The 21,863-nt window shown below is 47.4% G+C and overlaps 3 protein-coding genes across 3 annotated transcripts in view; 2 read left to right on the top strand and 1 right to left on the bottom strand.

Moving 5' to 3' along the window:
• The window catches only part of LOC119410765 (presenilins-associated rhomboid-like protein, mitochondrial), a 4,186-nt gene extending 1,217 nt beyond the window's left edge, over positions 1 to 2,969 (bottom strand). The window contains exons 1-7 of the mRNA XM_037677677.1: positions 2,851 to 2,969; positions 1,963 to 2,176; positions 1,755 to 1,895; positions 1,575 to 1,623; positions 1,251 to 1,346; positions 1,007 to 1,156; positions 692 to 762 (exon numbers count right to left, since the gene is read on the bottom strand). Coding sequence (XP_037533605.1) covers positions 692 to 762; positions 1,007 to 1,156; positions 1,251 to 1,346; positions 1,575 to 1,623; positions 1,755 to 1,895; positions 1,963 to 2,176; positions 2,851 to 2,918 — 789 coding nt within the window. The 5' untranslated portion in view covers positions 2,919 to 2,969. The remainder of the gene's footprint in view (positions 1 to 691; positions 763 to 1,006; positions 1,157 to 1,250; positions 1,347 to 1,574; positions 1,624 to 1,754; positions 1,896 to 1,962; positions 2,177 to 2,850) is intronic.
• Positions 2,970 to 3,920: 951 nt separating this feature from the next.
• Positions 3,921 to 10,669, top strand: LOC119410762 (protein MB21D2). The gene is made up of 2 exons (XM_037677675.1): positions 3,921 to 4,300; positions 9,059 to 10,669. The coding sequence occupies exons 1-2, from the start codon at positions 4,027 to 4,029 to the stop codon at positions 10,321 to 10,323; spliced, it is 1,539 nt and encodes a 512-aa protein (XP_037533603.1). The 5' UTR covers positions 3,921 to 4,026; the 3' UTR covers positions 10,324 to 10,669.
• A 5,896-nt stretch (positions 10,670 to 16,565) lies between these two features.
• The window catches only part of LOC119410771 (fibroblast growth factor 12), a gene marked incomplete in the record, with an annotated part of 44,108 nt that continues 38,810 nt past the window's right edge, over positions 16,566 to 21,863 (top strand). Inside the window, 1 exon segment of the mRNA XM_037677688.1 lies at positions 16,566 to 16,947. Coding sequence (XP_037533616.1) covers positions 16,923 to 16,947 — 25 coding nt within the window.

The following is a 21,863-nucleotide window of genomic DNA, read 5'->3' as shown; positions in this document are numbered from 1 at the left end:
ATGTTTCTGAGTCCAGAGGGGACATGTTTCTGAGTCCAGAGGGGACACATTTCTGAGTCCAGAGGGGACATGTTTCTGAGTCCTGAGTGATCTGCATTCAGACAGCACTAGATAAAGTTCTGAATGGTCCAATGAGAACTGAAGACCTCCTACTGGACCAGTGTGACCCCAGGACCTTTTCCTGGACTGGAGCTTTTGTTTGTTTGAGTTTTTGGGGTTAAATGAAATGTTCATCATGAACCTTCTTAATAAAACGTTTGTATTGTTTGTTAGTTGAAGTGGATCAGAGGGCGGGCTTCTCTTTGATCTAAAGTTTGTTCTGGTTGTTTCTGGACCTGCTGCGGTCACTTCCAGCTCTAATGAGCTGTCAATCACAGAACAACAATCCACTGCCTTTTATCCCCCGCAACTAACTCCAGAGCACCTTCACAGGTTCAAGTCTTCAGTCTCTGCTCTGACAACAAGTCACTCAAGAGACAACTCTAAAGGTGTGGACCTAAACGGACCAGAACCACAGTGATGTCAGAACGACATCATCAGCAGAGCTGTAGCTGTACAACTGATCCGGTCCTAAACATGTTCTGCCAGGTGTGCACCCTCTCAGAGCAATCACCTAACGTGGATCTTTGACGACAGATGTGAACGACCTCTGTCCAGTATTCAATTAGAAAACCAGAACCATGTTCCTTACCGCTCCGAGAGACGGGCCGAACCTCCCCGTGGCCATCTTACAAACATAACTGACAAACGTGGAGAGAACACCTGAAAGACAGACGACAAAAATCCTCTTACAACGACAGAAGAAGCATTTTCTGCTCAAACACAGAGTGAGCGCCGAAGGACCGAAGAAGCTGAAACCGAGTCAAAAGTAGCAGAGCGGAAGCTAAAAGCTAATAGTAGCATATAAAGACAAAACCAGAGCCAGCAGCTGAAGCAGATTTCATAGAGCACAATAAGACTCGGCGTCTGAAAAGCCCGACCCCCGCAGCGGTTTGTGGTGCAGCACCTGCAGACAGGTAGACGGCCATGAACTGCTCCCGGCCCAACATGGACACGGCGCTGGTGGAGAAGCTCCACAGGACGTACATGTTGGCCGCCATGTGGAAGAAGGAGAAGTGGCTGAAGGTGGAGAGGAGCATCGGAGAGCACAGCGTCTCTGCAGGAAGACAAGCACAGGGTCACACTGAACCATCGCGCTCACACGGGTCCATCTGGTACCAGGGTCCCGCACCGGGACCAGAACTACTCACTGGAGGCCGGGTTGGCAGTGAAGTATCTGACCATGAAGCGCTGCAGGGACGGAACCCGCCAACAGCAGAACACCACGGCGTTAGCAGCAATGATCCCTGGGAAAAACAAAACAAGTTTACTTCATCGGGCTCGACGGAGCAAAGCTCAGTTCGAGGTTCTGGACGTGACGACGAACAGAATCATCAGAACTGATCCGTTTTTAACTTTTAAAACTTCTTGTGCTGCTCTTCTAAAGAACAAACTAATGGGCTCGTAACCCTAAACTGGATCTTTGGAACCCTCTTTGTTTGGATCAGAACCATGAGGATTTGTGGGTCACTGACCTGTGACCGTCCTCTGACCCTCAGTCAAGCTGTGCCACCATTGGTTGATCTGAAACACAAGCAGCCAATCATCAGCTCTCGTTTCTTTGTTCAAAACTTTATGTTTCAGTCTTTAAGTTGACGACCAGGTTTCAGGGATTTGTTATTTTATTTTGAAGGAGTAAACGTAGATTCCTTCACCTCTTTGCGGAAGTCTCCTCGTTTCTGTGGCCGGACTTTCTCCAGCCAGTCGGCTCGGACATCGTTGAAGTAGCCCTGGATTCGAGACTTGAGCGACTCGTACTGCCAGATGGCCGCTGCGCCGAAGGAGCAGCCTGTAAACTGACATGGAGTTAACACTTGCTCATGACGACGTCGCATCCTGCTTCGACAGGCGGGTGGTACCTACCCCCACTGTGAAGAAGAACGGCCTGACGAGCCGGCTGAAGGCTTGCGGGGAGCCGAGGGGGGTCTGCTGGTCCAGCTTAGGTGTAAGGGTCCGGCGCTGGACGACAGCCTCGGCGAGCTCTCTGTGGGCGGGGACAGGATCCTCCACCTTCTTGGGTTCTGTTTTTTTGGAAACTTTTCTGAAGCCACATCTCTGCTGGAAGCTGTGAGGCCACCTGCTGGACACAGAGAGCTGCAGGGGTCGGAAGCACTACAATCAAACATCTACCGGCCCAGCAGGGGTCAAAGGTCAACTCAAGACAACCACATATTTTTGCGTAGAGTGGGCGAACGGTCAGCGAAATTATGGGCTGGAAGTCCATCATCAAAAAACAGAACCACCCAGTTCACAGGAAGGTCACCTAACCAGAACTTGGACAAACCCTTCATCTTTTAACCTTTAATCGTATTTATTCTGTAGTTCCACGTGCACATATCACGCAGCTCGGACATTTTCTCTAAATTCATCTAAAAAAACAATTTTCCTCGTGTAAATTCTTTCTGAGCCTCATGAAACTGCGCATTGGCAGCTTTGATCTGCAGAGATCAAGGGCTGTGTCATGATAGAAATTTGCAATAATAAAAATAAACTTTTGACATCTTATGAAGGTCAGCTGATTAAATGTTTCTGAAACATGTTAGGTAAATATTTACTGTAAATTAATAAATGACTAAAGAAAACAGACAGACGGGTCAAATGAATCCAAACAGCAGTTAGCCTTGTTAGCCAGCAGCTAACAGCCGGATCACTTCATGCTAACAGAAGCTAGCAGATGCTACTTCCGCTCAGCGGAACTCTGTCAGAGTGTCAGCCGGAGGACGCTGCTCCTGTCCGGCTTCAGGGACTGACCTGCTCCCCCTCCGGAACGGGTCTCCTACGGTGGGTCTGAAGAGGACCGAGCAGCTCCTCCAGGCCATGTTGGAGTCCGGAAACCTCTGCGGGTCGGCCGGTACCGGGTCAGGACTCGGAGGAGTGGCGGTAGCCGACAGCGCCATCCAGAGAGCGGTGGGTGACACAGCAGCACGAGAAAAACAAAATCAAAGCGATGGCGTCATCAGGACCGATCACAACATCCGGCTTGCCCTTTCAAAATAAACGCAAATTGGTTTGCGTGTAACTTATTTAAAACATTAGGATTTCAAAAATATTGTTTGAAAGTAGTAGATTAAAAGGCACTTTAGTTCAAAGGATAATAATTTCTTTAAATTATTTTACCAAACAAAGAATCTGTTTAAAATGTCAAATAAATAAACAAAAATAAATAAATAAATAAACCTAAGAAGAGGGACTTAAACAATGACTTATCCTAACTATTACAAAATGACTTTGAGGTCTTTATTTTATTTGAATAAATGTTCTGGTTCAATTTATACACATCCAGCTCTTCTAATAATTTCTCACACACTAGCAGTGATGATCACTTTTAATTATTCATAATTAATTTAATTATTTTAGAAAAAACGACATTTTCAGCCCGAGTTTAACCTGAGTGCTGCTAACTCACTGATCAGATTCTCATCTTCATCTTTGTACTCTTTTATACCTGATTAAGTTTTATTATTCATGGTGACTTTATTCTTCTTTTTAACTTTAAACGCATCACCTTATTTCAATTTATATTTTATTTTTAAAACTGTTAATTTTTTTTCTGCCGTCTGCTGTTTTCCTCTGCATTCCTCATTTCAACAGATTCCTCCAGACAAAAAAAATAAAAAAAAATTGTATTACCCAGAAGTTTTATGTATGCAAAAATTATTTTTATTATTGATGGTAAACGTAAAAGTAAAAATTAATATTTAGTATTTTGTGTCACCTTTTATTATTTCCAAATTATTATTTGGCTCGTTTAGTTAATTATTTGACCTAAATAACTCTGGTGTTTTAACCTGAGCAGGACTTTTATTGTGAAAGGTGGTGGGGGCGGCGCAGCTGTTTCCGCTGCTTGTGTTCGGTGTGGCTCAGTTCGGCCCGGTTCGGCCCAGAACAGACCTGCAGAAGTTGCAGTGTGCACGCGCGTGAGGAACCATGGCGGCCCCTGCTCTCTCCGGTCGGACCGGTTCTGGTTCTGGTTCTGGTTCCGGTTCGGCGGGCAGCCTCGGGAACAGCCCCACCTCGGCCGCAGGGAGGCTGCAGCACGGCGGCTCGGGCTGCGGGCCCGAACTGGACTTCAGGTCGGCGGCCCGCATGGAGGACCTGAACCGGCTGATCCAGGAGTTCGGGAAGCACGACCAGAGGGAGTACGACGACCAGCGGGCCCTGGAGATCCACACGGCCAAGGACTTCATCTTCTCCATGCTGGGTGAGAGCATCCACACACGACCAGAACCAGCACCCACACAGTCCATTGATCCTGTTGGAGGAGGATGCTCTGGGACCAGGTCCACCTGTGACCCGCCTGGATCAGGTCCAGGATGCTCTCAGATGATTTCATTTAATGTTTAGTGTTAAACTCTGTTTGGATCCAAACATCAGAACCAGGCTGAAGGTCAGCTTAATCTGCTGGACAGAACCAGAGGAGGTCCATTAGATGGACCTGGTTCTAGCCCTGATCCAGAACCTTCTTCAGCAGCAGAACCTCTGTGGTTTTCTGCAGGACTTCATCAGTCTCTGTCATGGTTCTGGTCCACTCTTCTCTCCATCATTGCTTCACTTCATTGAGCTCTCTGAAGGTCCCAGCAGGTTGAGGTTCTGGACTCTTGACTGGTTCTGTTCTTCCTGACCCGTTCTGTTGTCAGCTACTGTGTTTGGGATCATGGTCCTGTTGGGCCCAGTTTGGTCCAAGCTTCACATCTGACTCCAGAACCCTTTGGTCTACAGAGGAGTTCCTGGTCCACAGGAGCCCAGACCATCAGCCCTCCACCACCGTGCTGACAGCTGTGAGGAGGGGGTTGCTGCAGTGCATTCTGGGTAAACAGCTGTCTTTGGGTCTGGTTCTGTACCAGGAGTCTTGTGGTTCCTTACGATGAATTTTTCCAAACCTAAAACAGGGACATGTCCTCTCCCGACCTTTGACCTTTGACCTGTAGAGTCTGAGGGGGAGCATTGCATGGTCTGACCTTCGGGGTGAATCTGCTGGTTGTTCACTGATGAGAGTTTAAATGAAACCATGACATGAGACGGTTTTTAATTAAAACAAAGTTAAATCAGGATCAGCAGGAGGAGGACGGACCGTGAACCCCCTCCAGAACCAAACCCACTCCGACCCGCTCCGTGACATTTAGCTTAAAGCAGAGTCTCTGAGAAGGTCCAAACGGGCCGTGTTTGTCCACCTCACCACGGCTCTGGAATGTGTTCAGCAGCCGGGAGGCGTGGGCCTCTTTTCAACTCCCTTTCAGGCTCAGCCGTGCAGAAAACTGGTCCAGACCGATCCGGCCCGTCCGTCCGGGAGGAACTCAGTGATTTAAACGGTTTTGGACCCGAACAGAACCAAACAGCAGAACAAAGTAAACCACGTTTCCTCCTGATGGTGACGGAACAGGCGAGCAGGATTAACAACACTGTGGTCGAAGACCACGGATCTGGTTTGGAGAACTTTTAAAGAACCGGTTAACCTGGATCAGTGTTTTATGTCCCCACATCCTCCATCAGAACCTTTTTAGAACCCTGCAGGTTCCTCAGCAGGGACAGCATCGCCAGATTGCAATAAGTTCTGCCTGTGGGTCAAAGTTCAGACCGCTGGACTCGCCACCGTCCTGCCGGGTTCCTGTCACGAACAGAACCGCAAGTCCAGCGAAGCGGTCATGTAGCGATGCAGGGTTCTGGCTGGAGCCGGTCCAGTTCGGTCTGCATGAGTTCTGGAGGTGTAGTCCACCTGAGCAGAGACGAGGTGAGGCCCGGTGAGGGATGAGAGTTCAGGTTCCAGGTCAGCTTCATTCAGAACAGGGTGAGGACAGGTGGATGTCCCGTCTTATCTCTCCCCTTGGGGCTCACCTGCTGGACATGTCCTCCCATCACCTGGGTAACATGTCCCTCTGTCCCTTTGTCCCCGGTCTGAGGACAGTTTGAGTTTTAAATGTGGGTTGCCCTGCTGAAAGAACCAGACTCTGATCTGGGTTCAGTTGTCCAATAAACCGTCCACACATGTCCCTGGCTGCCTCCGTCCTGGTGTCCTCTGTGGCAGGACGAGGTCCGAGGATGATCCTCACCTGGAGGTTTGCTGTGAGGGACAGAGTCCTGGTGGCTCACGGTCCGGACTCGAACCTCAGAACTGAAACATTAAAACTAGCGCTATGCTAAATAGCTGAAGGCTAACGGTCCAACTTCAGGAACGAAGCTGAACTGGAGGAATTATTTCTTGTGAAAATCCAGCGAACGCTTATCACTGAAGGATTTTAGCTGAAAGCTGCTGAAGAAGCCGAAACCAGCTGAAAAGATTTCATCACTGAATTGGTAATGTGAGTTGAAACTGAAACAGCTGAAATTAGCTGAAAACAGCTTACATTAGCAGAAAATAGCTGAAATTAGCTGAAATAGCTGAAAGCTGGTAAAAAAGCAAAAATGTGTGGGAAAAAGCTGGATAGAGCAGAAATAAGCTGAAATTAGTCAAAAGTAGCTGAAAAGGCTAAAAATGCTGACATTAACTAAAAGAGACTGAAATGAGCATAAATACAGTATTTAACATTATTAGGAAAAAAACACAAAAGGTAAAAAAACCTCAAAGAAAAAGCTGAAAAAAAGGCTGAAATTAGCAGATAAATACCACAAAACTAGATACAACACTGAGAAGAACATAAAAAGTTAAAATTAGTAGAAGTTGAAATGATCATAAAAATTGACAATATTAGAAAGTAGCACAAAAGGCAGAAATAAAACTATTTAAAAAAGCTTAAAAGTAGCTTAAAAGCTGAATTTAGCAAAAAGAAGTTTTAAGGATCTGAAAGAATCTTATAGCATAAACAAGTTGACAAAGCTGAACAAAAGATGAAACGAGCAGAAAGAGGCTGAAATGATCATTTAAAAATTAGAATTTTAGAAAGAAGCACAAAAGTTGGTAATTACAGGAGAAATAAGCATAAAAGTCTGGAATTAGCCAAAAAATACATAAAATTAGCTGAAAAAGCTGAATTCAGCAGAAAGATGCTGAAAGGAGCAGAAGAATAGCTGAAAAAATCTGAACCAGAAGAAAAGCTGAAATGAGCCGTAAGAGTTGGAGGAGTAAGTAACATCTATCAGCTCCATTCATTTTCAATGAAAAAAACATGGCCGACAGAGCTAAATATTTCAAAAAGTAAAATTTGCTCGAATACCAAAAGTCAAGCAGGAATGTCCAGAACGAGCCGAACGTTTTGATTCTTGAATCGTTGAAATGGAACAAGAATAAAAAGTTACGAACTGAAAAACGCATGGAAGAAAACTGGATCTCAGCAGTGAAGGATTTATAAACATTCACACAAATATATTTTTTTAACACAAAATGAGAAAATGGAGCTCCGCACCTCAGAAATATTAAAATCAAACAATCCAAACGGTGCACTGTTTCCACAAGTCAGCTGGTTGCACCACTTTGTTCACGCGGCGCCGCCTGGAGCTCACTCGTTGTTTCAGTGATGCTGCTGCTTCTCTTGGAAGAACACGCTGGCTCTGCTGCTTGGAGCCTTCCGGTCCCAGATGAGTGCGATGCTGGAATATCCGTGTGCGTCTGCTCCGTCTCATCCAGAGTTGGTCTTCCAGCTGTTCAGAGACGAGTCCTGAGCCCCGGACGCAGGAGCTGGGAGGCGATCTGTCCAAGAGCGCTGTCTACAGCAGACACAAACCCCGAACGAGGCCCAGGTCCACACACTGGACTAGCACTGGGCTAACGTGTTAGCTTCAGCATTTTTTGTTGATATAAACTAATCTAAATAACTAAATAAAATAATCCAGGACATCCTTGTAAAAGAGATTGATGATCTCAATGGATTTCTTCCTGGTGAAATAAAATAAAAAATATAAAAAAAACCTGAACAACGCTGTCGCCTCCATTAGCTGCACAAAACCCCAACTCCAACCGGTCAAATTAAACATTGTCAACGTCTCCATTCTCCGTCGACACAAGGCCTGTCACGATAAACAATAAATTAATTAATCGCATGATAAATGAAAAGTATCAACCTCATTTTCATTTATCGGCTTTATCGTTTCTCTCTCTTTCTACTGAAGACACTGGATGACAAAAGACTCAACTCCGGTGCTCTTCACTGACACTTTCTCTTTTCTTTAAAATCCGTTTTAATGATCCAAAATCGCAATTTAGGATCGCTAAAAGCAGCTAAGCTGAGAAGCTAAGCTACGAGCTAAGCTAACAGGCCGACCTCTGGAAAAAACCTCCGTCTTGTCGAAGTTCCAAAATTCACGGTTGAAACCAGTGCCTTTGTGTAAAAATTTGTTTTTCTCTGCAAAAAGAAGCTGAGAACTTGTTTACTGACTTTTTTTTTAATTAAAAGCTTTGTGTGAAAAATGCTATGCTAAAGAAATCAGGCCACACCGAGCGTCCGCCATTTTGAGAACTGGAAAAAAGGAAGGAGAGGCAGCCCATGTCACGTCAAGGGGCCTCCCTCCCATTTTTCTTAGAGACTCGCTGCTTGCTCCCTCACTATCCATCCTTGGGTTTAAACGGTCTTATACTGCCATCCAGTGGTCAAAAAAGGTACTACACACAAAAATTAACCCACATTTCTTCTTAAATTTGACAATAATTACTATTGTCAAATTTCAAACAATATTCTGAGACAATTAATTGCCCAGCAAAGTTTGTTATCGTGACAGGCCTAATTGACACCCAGAGTAAGTTCTTCTCCTTTCCCAGTTTTGTCCTCTGTTGATCCCTCACTGAAGTCCCTGACAGAATCCCACCCTATTTTCCAATAATAGGGTGATGAGCAGTTCAAGGACTTCTCAGAACCTGGGAAATTACAGTCACATTTGATTAGAACGTTCAGAAACACTGTTTTGGGATGAACCGTGTCTCATACCCACTCGACCACCTCTTGTTTGTGTTGCAATGATGCGTTTGACCTTTGCACTCTGGATGAAGGTATAAATCTTTTCCTCACTGACCGACTCCTCCTCTGTGTCTCAGGGATGGTTCAGAAGTTGGACCAGAAGCTCCCAGTGGCCAACGAGTACCTCCTGCTTTCAGGAGGTGTCCGGGAAGGTGTGGTAGACATGGACCTGGACGACCTGAGCGTCTACGCCCGTGGCACAGACTACGACATGGACTTCACCCTGTTGGTCCCGGCTCTCAAACTCCATGACCGCAACCAGCCAGTAACCCTGGACATGAGGCACTCGGCGCTCGGCCACTCCTGGCTCAGCCTCCGTCTCTTCGACGAAGGAACCATCAACAAGTGGAAGGACTGCTGCACCATCGTCGACCACATCAACGGCACCACCAACTACTTCTTCTCTCCCACTCTGGTGGCAGACTGGTTCTATCAGTCCATCTCCCTGGTGCTGCTGGAGGTGCAGAAGAAGCCACAGAGAGGAATGCCGAAGGTGGAGAAGGTGGAGCGGAACGGGACCATCATCTCCGTCATCCTGGGCGCCGGCGGCAGCCGGATGCTCTACGACATCGTCCCTGTGGTGTCGTTTAAAGGCTGGCCGGCCGTCGCTCAGAGCTGGCTGATGGAGAACCATTTCTGGGATGGGAAGATCACGGAGGAGGAGGTGATCAGTGGCTTCTACCTCGTCCCTGCCTGCTCCCACAAAGGCCGCAAGGAGAATGAGTGGCGCTTGTCGTTTGCCCGGAGCGAGGTGCAGCTGAAGAAGTGCATCTCGTCCAGCCTTATGCAGGCGTACCAGGCCTGTAAGGCCATCATTATTAAGCTGCTGTCCCGCCCCAAAGCCATCAGCCCCTACCACCTCCGCAGCATCATGCTGTGGGCCTGCGACCGCCTCCCCACCAGCTACCTGGGACAGGACGACTTCTCCGCCCACTTCCTGCTGGGTCTGATTGATGACCTGCAGCACTGCCTGGTTAACAAGATGTGCCCCAACTACTTCATTCCTCAGTGTAACATGCTGGAGCACCTGTCAGACGAGACGGCCATGCTGCACGCCCGCAAACTCTCGTCGGTGCGCTCCGACCCTGCTGAGCACCTCCGCACCACCATTGAGCACGCCAAGGCTGCCAACAGGCTGACGGTGGAACTGCAGTGGCGAGGCAGCTCCAACAACCTGCCGTCGCCGCAGTCCGACGCCAGCGGAGACAACCAGCCCGACGACCGGCTGGCCAAGAAGCTTCAGCAGCTCGTCACGGAGAATCCTGGGAAATCCATCTCGGTCTTCATCAACCCGGACGACGTCACGCGGCCGCACTTCCGCATCGACGACAAGTTCTTCTGAGACTCGAGAGACGTTCCCCCAGACCTCCTCACCTGGTGCCCCGCTGCCTTTGAAACTTTATTTTTTACTTTTTTTATGTTCCCTGTCACAATGTGAGGTGATCGTGTTGTCTGCCACAGTTTTTTATTGGTTAGTTTTATTTTTGTATTCCCATCCCCCGCTCCCTCCTCTCTCACTGTGTGCCCTGTGTTTTCTACCTGCTGAATGCCTTTTAAACTGACCGCTGAGTAGCAGCAGGCGGTTTTAAAACTGACGGAAGGGACAGAAATCCACCTGGAGATGGAACTGCTGGTCCATTCTGGAACAAAATGAAACCCGTCAACTCCTGAAAATACCGGGTTTGTTTAGTCGAGACCAAAATCCCTGGAAGATGCTCAGGCCTCTGAAGGTTCTGGTTGACCAGGAAATGTATCAGAAAACATTAAAATAAAAATTATTTAGAATTATAATAATAAAGTAAAGTGCTATGTGTTGTCATCGTATACAATGGCAAAATTGGTTCACTGCATTTGACTGCTCCAGCTATGTAGGTGCCCGGGGAGCAATTAGAGATTGGGTGTCTTGCTCAGAGATGCCACGACATGTGGGGGTGGCTGGGGATCTAGCCTGGGGCTTTCAGGGCCCAGCTTGGCTGCTCTACCCCATCTTGGCCCCCAATTAGCTTCTTTATTTGTATGAAGTCCAAGTGTCAGACTCTTGGACGTCTGTACTTATAAACAGCTGAAGCATCTTGATCCAGGTTTCACACCCAAACAAGGACCGAGTCTCTGACCGGGGCTGTTGAGGAGTTGCTGTGTTGTTTCAGAGCCAGGGGTGGACCCAGCAGAGGTCCATCTAAAGGTGGATTCGGTTCTTCTGAGGAATGTCTTAGTCCTGCTAGATGAATGACGATGATGGAGGTACTAACGTCTTAGAAGCTTCACTGTAAATAGAAGAAAACTGACGACACACGGGCTACTTTTTGTCTAATTTTGCACAGAATGTAAACATCCTCACTTTCCCTTCTGATCTAAAGGTGGATTTGGTGTCGTTTTGGTTCTGAAGTGTAGTTTCACACATCGGTAGAAAGGTGTCACTGGACCGAAGGACGGCCGCAGACCAGGAGTCTGATCAAAGAGCAGCTTCTCCTGTTAGCCACATCTTCAGGTCGTCCTCCTGAGATTCAGGTTGACGTCAATGTTCTTGATTTGCATTGAAGAACCTCAGAAAACGTGTTTGGGTCGCAGAATCTAATCCACACCGGACACACGTCCAACTGTCCCGTCTGAGGTCTTCAGTTGACAAATGTTCCAGATCTTTAACATCGGTAATTCAGAACTGGATCTTGATTTGTCCTTGTTTTGTCCAATCAGAGACCAGTTCTGATGTGTGTTTGGGTTCATTGTCCTGCTGGACCCAACTTTGTCTCATCGAACCCTCAAACTTTTCTCCAGAGCACGTTTGTTTTGCCCAAGTGGACAATTGAAGGTTTTAGTCAAGCTGGAAGCTTTTGGAGCTTCTTTCTTGGTCCTCTCAGTCCATGGTAATGTAGAACTGGCCTCACTGTGGACAGGGACACTGGTGGACAAGGACACTGGTGTAAACGGTTTCTTTCCTAAACATCTGGACCAGTTTCCGTCCACCTGAGGTGGCCAGACTGTACCAGCTGCAGTCAATCCTGATCACTAACAGGAAGCTAAAATGCCTTTTCAAGTTAAAAGACCTTCTGCACCACCAACTAGTGCACTAGTTCTTGGTTTTGAACCGTTGTCTTGTAGAATCATCCCACTTGGAAAACAAATGGTTAAATTAATTTGTCTTCCCAGTGGAGACGTGTTTACGGTTCTGCTGAGGTTGGACCTCCGTCAGGTTCAGTGTCACAGAGGGGACATCATGACGTCCTCTTGTTTCTCTTCAGCTGCTTCTCTTGTGTTTCGGCTCGTCTTTGGTTCGTGGAGCTAAGAGGACTGATCGTTTGTCTCGGGGGGGTTTCCTCCTGAACATCCACTCCACTGTTTGTTGGTCTTCTTTGTCGTTTCTATTCTGCAGAATCAGACCTGGAGGTTCTGGTTCTGTTGTCGGCTGGAGCCTCAGCCGGTCCTCGGCTGGTTGAGTCGACTCGATTCTAGTTTTTGTGTTTTCTTTTGTCGTTTTGTGTTAAAGTCTTAAAACAGTTCCAGAAATGTCTTGTAAGGCGTCTGACCAGTGACACCTCCACATCTCCTCATCCTCATCCTCAAGTGCAATTAGTGAACTCACTACACACACGTGCGCACACCCAACACACACGTGCACGCCATGTAGCATCCAGACACTAAAGACCCGGCAACGCCCTCTGCTCCGCCCCTCGTTCAGAGGGTTTTAACCGTGGAAGTGGCACAAACTCACTTCCTGTTACAACCTTCTGACTCTTTCTTTCTGTGGTTTGCTGCTCAGTTTGGTTCCGATGATGGATTTATTTCACTCACAGACGATTTAGACGGTGGACCCTTTAGATGAAGATCCTGCGGTACATCTTGACCAAACCTGACCATCACAGAAACACGCATCAGGCCAGAACTTAGACCTAAAGTCAGTTCAGTCATGGAAATCTGAAAACTAATGTAAGCTCTGGTTGGTCAGTTGGATTTATTCAGGCCTGCGTTCCCTCTGACCGCCAGCAGGGGGCAGCAGGATCTGCCATCTGAGGGGGCCAGAACTTTCCTGCTCTGATGTAAAAATATCACCTGATTATTAAATCTGTCAAACTTCAGTCTGCTCTTCGTTCTTTCAGCTCCAAACTAACTTCCTCAACTTCAGCTTGGTGACTTTAGCTTGTTTGTTTTTTTCTTCAGCTGTTTGTGAAAAAATACAAACATAATTTTCTGCCTTCAGACTTTATTATTTATTCCTCAAACTCCTCGTCTCCTTCAACACGTCCTCCATTTATTCCCAGTTTTATTTTATTTTTAACATTTCGTCCTCTCTTTTATTTTGTTTTCTCTGCAGCTCAAACAGAACTGCTGAGTCAGCATTTTGGCTGTTCGGACTCTTAACTTTGTCCACACACTTTGCTCTATTTTAGCTGTTCATACATCCAAACCTTCGGCTTAATCAAGCGATGGGTGCTGTGACTTGTTTTTTGTAACTTTTATACTTTAAAAAATACTTAACCTTTTTTTTTCACGAATATTTTGCCCACAGAAACAATCCGAGATCTCCAGTTCCTTCAAAAACTTTTTTAAAATTAGCTTCAGCTGCTGCCTCTGTTTTGTGTTAGCTTTTAGCCACTGTTTTGCTACTTAGCTGTAATTCATTTAGCTTAAAGCTACTGTCCTGCTTCTTGCAGGAGCAATTCTGTTCCTTTTAGCTTTTACTGTTGGTTTTGTTTGTTTTAGCTCATGTTTTGCTAATTTGAATATTAGCATCTGTTAGGCTAATCTTAGCTGCTGTTCTGCTGCTTTTAGTTTTCAGCATGTTTTCTGTTTATTTCAGCCTCTCCTTGTTTAGGCTTTAACACTACTCCAACAGATTTCAGCTGTTGTTCAGCTCTTTATTATTTCTCTCTATCTTTCCTCAAATCTTTAGCTTCTTGTTTCACTTCCTGTCAGTTCTCTTCGCCTCTCATTGTTTCCTCCTCAGCTTTTTCCCTTCCTGTCTTTAGCTGTGTTGGTTCCAGCTTCCTGTTGTCTCGGCACCTGTCCTCCACCTGCTCCTCTCCGCAGGGTTCTGTTGGACCTCGGTTCTTCCTCTGTGCTGTGGGACTGGTCGCCATGCCAACTGGAAACCGTTTATCATCCTCAGAACCGACTGCAGCGACACAGGAAATGTTAAAGGTCCATTAACCAGAACAGGTTCTGGTTCTTTGTTCTTGAAACGACTTCACGTTTAAATGTTTAAGTTAATTCTGATCATGACGTCTCGTTAACCTGCATGTTCGAAACTATGAAAACATTTAGCTACTTTTAAAGTCCATCCATCTTCCTCTTGGTCCGAGGTCAGGTCTCGGGGGCAGCATCTTGAGCAGCGAGGTCCAGACATCTCTTTCCACAGCCACCTCTTCCAGCTCTTCTGGAAGGACTCCAAGGTGTTCCCAGGCTTGGAAAAAAGGGGCTAACTCTCCAGCGTGTCCTGGGTCTTCCCTGGGGTCTCCTCTCAGTTGGACATACCCGAAGCACCTCCATAGGGAAGTGCCCAGAGAGCAATTTTACCAGACCACCTCAACTGGCTCTCGATGTGGAGGAGCAGCGGTTCTACTCCGAGTCTCTCCTGATAACTGAACTTCTCACCCTGTCTCTAAGGGAGAGTACAGCTACCCTGCAGAGGAAACTCATTTCAACTTCCTGTATCAGCGATCTCATTCTTTCAGTCACCACCCAGAGTTCATGACCATAGGTGAGGGTAGGAACGTAGACCGCCTGGTAAACAGCTTTACCTTACAGCTCAGCTCCCTCTTCACCACAACGGACCGGCACAGAGTCCACAATAATGCAGATGCTGCACCAATCCGTCTGTCAATCTCATTCTCCATTCTTCCCTCAGTCGTGAACAAAACCCCGAGATACTTGAACTCCACTTGAAGCAGAACCTCAACCCGAAGAGAGCAATCCGCCCCTTTTCCAATTGAGGACCATGGCCTCAGATTTGGAGGTGCTGATTCTCATCCCAGCTGCTTCACACTCGGCTGTGAACCGCTCCAGTGAGAGCTGAAGATCACGGCATGATGACGTCAACAGGACCACATCATCTGCAAAGAGCAGAGCTGGAATCCTGAGGCCTCTGAACCGGACTCCCTCCAGCCCCTGGCTACACCGAGAAATTCTGTCCATAAAGGTTATGAATCAGTGACAACAGTCAGCCCTGGCAGAGTCCCAACTCCCACCCTGAAGGCAATACAACCCAAACTCGCACCGCTTGTATAGGGACCGAACAGCCCATAACAACGTGCCCCCAATCTCATATGGAGCACCCCCCACAGTGTACCCCGAGGAACACGGTCGAATTCCTTCTCCAAGTCCACAAAACACATGTAGACTGGATTGGCAAACTCCCATGAACCCTTGAAGACCCTAGCAAGGGTCTCACTGAACTCCTCCCACATTCGAGCTTTTGCCTCAGCAACAGCCAAGGCTGCAGACCGCGTGGTCCTCCAGTACTCCTCAGCTGCCTCTGGAGTCCCACCAGCCATCAAGGCCCAACTCCTTCTTTAGCTTGACAGCCTCCCTAACCTGGTGTGTCCATAGATAGATACTTTATTAATCTCAGGGGGTGGGGGTGAGGCATCCAGTAGCATTTGCTAATTATACAAAAAAAACCCATGAAATAATCCATCCATCCATTATCTTTTACCCGCTTCTTCCATTTTGGGTCATGGGGGTCGCCGGTGCCCATGTCCAGCAATCACTGTGCGAGGGGCGGGGGACACCCTGGACAGGTCGCAAGTCCATCACAGGGACGCATAGAGACAAACGAGACAAACAACCATTCACTCTCTCACTCACCCCTAGGGACAATGAACAGTTATCAATCAGCCAAACATGCATGTTTTTGGTCTGTGGGAGGAAAGTACACGGAGAAAACCCACGCATGCATGGAGAGAACATACAAACTCCACCCAGAAAGGCCTCCGGACCAGGATTTGAACCAGGGATCTGCTCGCCGAGATGCAGCAGCTCTACCTGTTGTGCCACCGTGCTGCCCTCCAAAAAAGTCCAATTAATTTAAATGAGCCAAAAGTTTTAGCTACTTCTAGATTTGAGCTGTTTTACAATATTTAGTTTTGGCTGTGGTTTAGATCATTTAGCTTAACTGTTTTTCACATTTTAGTTAATGTTTTTCTAATTTCAGCTGCTGTAGCTGAAATTAAACGGAGGCTCTTTGAGTTTTCCTCTAAAGATCCAGGGACAGGTTCTGTCTTTGGGACACAAAGAGAGGGACAGGTTCAGTCTTTGGGACACAAAGAGACTAAATATCTGATCTGTCCATCCTGTCCTGTTAAAACCGATCTGTCCTCTGAGATATTTTCAGCCTGAGGTCATCAGGAACAAGAACTGAGTCTCTGAAAGACCTCCAGAAGTCTGGAGGACTGTTGACCCAAAACTAGTTTGTCAAACAGCAGGAACATCTGGATCAGGGAGGACAACAAAATCCTGAGGAACTGGATGAAGAGTTCAGGATCAGTGGTCCAGGGTCAGGAGCTGTTTTTTTTTGTTTTTGTTTGTTTCTTTGCGCATGTGCAGTAAGTGTGGTGTTTTGGGCGTGGTCTTGTTTAGGCGACAGGTGGCACTTTGAACTCATACCGCACCACCATCTTCATCTTCATCAGTGTCAGCCCTGCGGTGACGTCACTGAGGGGTTGGAGCCGCAGCAGCGAGGCGCGCGGACACGGCCCAGGTGAAGGCACGAGCCTGAAGTCCGCAGGAAGAGCAGAAGAAGAAGAAGAGGCGGGAGGAGGAAGAGGCTCGCGCCGATTTTCCAGGAAACTCGTTTGTCCGCATCACTCCTCCTCTTCCTCCTCTTCCTCAGCAGCGGACACAGTCTCCCGCGCGAGCAGCTGATCGAGGACAGGAGCGGAAGAAGAGCAGGCCAGGAGGAGGACCAGCTCGACCAGAACCAGAACAGAACCGGGTCCGGAGAGCATCATGGAGAGCAAAGAGAAGGCGGCAGGTAGGAGGGTGGATGGATGGATGGGAAGATGGATGGAAGGAAAGATGGATGGATGAGTGCTGCAGTCTCCTGCTGCTCCTGAATGCAGCAGCTGCTGTTAGGTGTGGTTATTATGGGATGGAGGCGGTGTTTGTTCCAACCACAGGGCTGGAAAACTGATGCAGCACAGAGACAGGTGGGGACAGAGACGGACAGGTGGGGACAGAGACGGACAGGTGGGGACAGAGAGACGGACAGGTGAGGACAGAGAGATGGACAGGTGGGGACAGAGATGGACAGGTGGGGACAGAGACGGACAGATGGGGACAGAGACAAACAGGTGGGGACAGAGAGTTAGACAGATGGGGACAGAGACAGACAGGTGGGGACAGAGAAACAGACAAAGCAGAGACAGAGAGTGGGGACAGAGAGTTAGACAGATGGAGACAGAGACAAATAAGTGGACACAGGGACTAGAGGGGACAGCTCAAAGACAGCCAGTGTTTTGTCAGAGGATGAAGACGAGTGTCAGAAGTGAGGAAGAGGAGACAGCAGGTCTCAAAATGTTACAACCTCTGGTGGAACATCTGGATGTTTGAGCCCAACAGAACCATCAGAACATTTAGAACCGAGAGGAAAACATGTCGGAACCAGAACCCAGTGGAGAACATTCAGGAAGAACCGCTGAAGAACCGAAGAGACAGTCTCTGTGTGAAAACATGAAGTCAGACCAAACTTCTGGACCCGTGAGCAGCAGGAGGTTCTGATGGTACCACAGGTTCTGTTTGAAGGTTCTACAGGGTTTTATAGAGAAGACACGACAAGTGTAAAAAGATCCTTCACCTCCTGTTTGGAAGATACAATGGAGGTCAATGGGAGTTTTGGTGTTTGACCTTTGACCTCTGGGTGGAAGCCATCAGTCCTCCAGCAGAGAGACGCAGTGGGAGGACTGAAGTTTGGAGGAGAAGAAGAAAAATGATGGAAACGGTTTGTTTGTAAAAATGTTCAGTTTTCGACTCTGAGTAGAACAATCTTTGAATAAACCAGTAAAATCCTCCGTGCTGGTCTGGGATCGTGTTAAAACCATCAAATGTGTGAAAGTCAGCTCAGTCCTGGAAAGTCCAACTTTCTGTGACCCGTTTAAACTGAACGATGGTTCTGCTGTCAGGTCTGGGCTGGAGGTCCAAACAGAACCAGGCTGTGCAGGTCCGTGGACTCGAGGTTCGGCCTGTTTGGTCGCTGCTGATGTCTGATGGTGTTACCTGAGGTTCTGTTGTAAACAGAACCAAACGGGTCGATGCAGACGAGGACAGAGACAGTGGATGGACAGGGGAGAGGACAGATGGTCAAAGATGGCCCTCCTGGGCTCCAGAACCACAGAGCCAAACAGAAGGAGTTGGTTCTGATTGGTCCGGATCAGATCACATGACCCCACAGAGAGAGAGAGAGCCGTCAGAGGTACCGACTGTATGGGTTAATTAATGGTTCTGATGATGACCCGGCTGCAGCTGCTTCTGACTCAGGGTTCTGCTGACTCTGTGCTCTGTGCTCTGTGAGGAACAGAACTCTTTAAAGGCCCGGCTCGGTTCTGGAGTCGGCTTTAAATCCAGCAGGAGGGAAGTCTACAGCTCTGATGTTTTACAGTGAACTGAGCCGGTCTGAGCAGGTTCTGACGTCACCTCAGGGGACCAGAACATCTGGAACAACGTCCCTTGGACACACGAGGCCAGAGTGGATGTGTTTACCCACAATTCACTGCAGCAAACAGCTCCTCCCAGCTGTCAGCACGGTGGTGGAGGGCTGATGGTTTGGGCTCCTGTCACTGAGTGGATCAGAAGTTCCTCTGTAGACCAGATCAGAAGTTCCTCTGTAGTCCAACAGCTGAAGCTTGGACCAAACTGGTCCAACAGAACCATGACCCCAAACACAGCAGCTGATCTACAACATAACGGGTCCGTTATGTTCCACCCTTTGAGTGGAAACGAGGATCTGATTGGACCAGATCCTCATCTTCACTCAGGAGGGCGTGGACTAGGCTCAGCAGAGACTTTTATTTTGACGAGGTTGTCACTTCCTGTTGTTGTTTTCCTCCTTGGGTGTAAATGTGGGCTCTCATCATCAGCCATGTCTTACAGGGAAAACAGTAGACTGACAGGAGATTAGAGGGCGTGGCCTGTGTATACATGGGCGTGGCCTTTAGAAGCAGCATGAACATCATGTCCCCTCCTGAAGCCCCGCAGGACTGGATTTACAGGAGCTGCCATGTTGGAGTCTTCACTCTAATGATGAGGCTTTAAGCCCCGCCTACTTCCGTGCACATGGTCATGGAGTCACATGACATAAAAACAGGGCTTTTTGATGAAATGGCAGCGAGGCGAGGACTACAGGGTCGCACCTGAAACCTGATCTGAGGTGTTTTCATTAAAAGACCGATGTCCTGTTTGTTAACATAAAGGGGGCGGAGCTTAAAACGTTCACTGCGCCAGCCGACGGGGAAGCAGGTCCTGTTCTGGGCCTGCTCCAAGGTCTCCTGTATTTACAGTGTTTTGGTTCCCTCTGGGTGAGAAAGGTTCTGTTCAGACTGTGTTTGTTGATCTGAGTGTTTCATTGACCCAGAGATCAGGTTCCAGAGGGTTCTGAGCTCCGCCGTCAGGAACGTAGAAGCCTGGGAAACCTGAGAGCCTTGAACGCACCGCGGACTTCCTGTTGATTCAGTTTGTTTGTGCTGATCAGGTGAGAAGCACCCAAACAGTGTGAGTGAGGCGGTGATGGTGGCTCTGTGGGGGAGCACGGGCTTTGGGTTCTGCTGACGGTTCTGATCAGTTTCTAGATGCTAGATGAGAACATCTGGGAGAACCCAGGACGTAAAATAAAAAACAGAATAATAAAGAAAAATGTTGGATTATTGAAAGGATGAAGTAATCCTTGCATTTTTTAATCCTCTGACTGTTTGGTAGTAAAGAACCTGAAGCCGGGTCGGGCTGGATGGTTCTGATCCATCTCAGAAAGATCTGTAATCAGTCAGGATTCTCCAGGTTCTGATCGGCTGACCTGCTGTGGAAGGATTTGAACACATCATGAAACCCTGACAGGTCTCTGGGTCTAATAGTCTGTGTGGAGCAGGAACTGATCCTGGTTCAGTTCTGCAGTAATTCATGATTCAGAACCTTCTGAACCACGAATTATTCAGCCGTTATTTTTCCATCAGAGTTTTAAATTCACTGCTTTGGAAAACTTTGATAAGTCCACCAAACCTGCATCTCCATCAGGACACGGAGCTCTGACAGCAGAACGTCCAACGACGGAGGCGACACCATAGACGACCATCGACGGTAAAACCCGGTCCTGTTTGGATCTCCAACCCAGACGTCGCAGCAGAACATCATTCAGAGTTTAAGCGTGTCACAGGAAGTTGGACTTTCTAACACTTTTTACACTCGCAGTTTAACATGAATGAAGGATTTTACAGATTTGAACACAACGGTTTCTGTCTTCGTCCTCCCAGTGCGTCTCTCTGCTGGTGGACTGATGGTTTCCTCTCAGAGGTCAGAGGTCACACACCCAAACTCACATTGACCTCCGTTGTATCTGAGCTTCCAAACAGGAAGTGAAGGCTCTTCTTAACGTGTCATATCCCCTCCATTAAACCCGGTAGAACCATCGAACAGAACTTGTGGTTTGATCCGACTCATATTTCACACAGAGCCCGGTGTTCTGAGGCTTACATTTTACTCTGTGGTTCTGCCTGAAGTGCTGCTGTGCGCTCATCTAAGAAAAGGCGGGATCACCATGGCAACCGGCGACTCTGCTATATAGGAGGAAGTTGTGTTAGTACCGTTAATGTTGTTTTCCTCTCATCCGTCTGGTTTCCATGGAAACCATCTTGAATCCATGATTTAAACTGTACCCAGCATCCTTAGCGTTTGATTGACAGCTCACTGAGCCTACAGCAGCTCTCACCCATCAGGGACTCCTCAGCGGAACAGTTCCGCAGTACCAGAACCGGTTTCTGTCTGCAGGGTGTTCTGGGTTGTCAGACTCAGCTGAGTCCTGGTTTTGGACCGGAGCAGGTGTCCGCCTCCTCTTCAGGAGTCTTTGTGGCATATCTTTGCCTTTCAGCACCGTGTGCAGTCCTGTGGAAAAACACTCTGCCTCGTGATGGAGAGAACGTTCCCACCCATCAGGACAAATTAAATCACTGACTTCTGGGCTGGAGCACGAAACCAGGAGAGCTGAATGCTGCAGTGAGACCCGCTGGATCCTCCTCTGGTCTAACTGTTCACATTTGTTCCCTGAACGCACCACAGCGGTTTAATGCTGTGTTACACTGATGAACGGTCCTGTCAGAGAGTTTAAAATGAGAAGATGCATCACTCTGCCTGACTTCCATGGAGATCTTACCTACAGCTCATCCAGCATCCATCATCTGTGTTCTCTAACAGGAGCTCAATCATCTGACAGAAAACCAACATTTAGACAAAAAAAAAAAACTATACTAAAGGACAAAAGATTGTGGAACTATGAAGTTTGTTTGTTAAAAAGGTTGTGAAGTTCAGACTGTTTAAAGTTAATGACATCATCAGACTCTAACCTGAACTTCCGGAGTTAGAATCTGTAAAGTCCTCCATGTGGACCTGTGGTCGTAAAAACAGTTAAAGACGTGGAAACTGGAGCTTTTCTAAATAAAATTTAAAAGTAGTTTAACAATGTAAGTAAATTGTCTGTTACAGCTGACCTCAGTCAGGAACTTCTCTCCAGGCTGAAGGCGGTGCAGAGGTTTCTTAGACTGCCTGGTCGCATGACTGTGGTCAGCTGTGATTTTTAAATGTTTAAAAAATGATGCTCAAAATGTGTTCTGTATTTAAATTCTTTAATAAAATGTATTGAAATAAAAAAAAAAAAAAAAAAAAAAAAAAAAAAAAAAAAAAAAAAAAAAA

This window comes from Nematolebias whitei, chromosome 6, assembly GCF_014905685.2.
Source record: "Nematolebias whitei isolate Nwh7 chromosome 6, NemWhi1, whole genome shotgun sequence".
NCBI classification, from domain to species: Eukaryota; Metazoa; Chordata; class Actinopteri; order Cyprinodontiformes; family Rivulidae; genus Nematolebias; species Nematolebias whitei.
Note: the sequence above shows the minus strand (reverse complement) of the source record. Positions and strands in the feature narration are given on the sequence as shown.

Bases quoted from the DNA above. Each gene is read 5' to 3' on its own strand.
- LOC119410762 (XM_037677675.1), top strand. From the start codon at position 4,027: ATGGCGGCCCCTGCTCTCTCCGGTCGGACCGGTTCTGGTTCTGGTTCT. The intron at 4,301-9,058 runs GTGAGAGCATCC...TCTGTGTCTCAG, and splicing joins CTTCATCTTCTCCATGCTGG to GGATGGTTCAGAAGTTGGAC.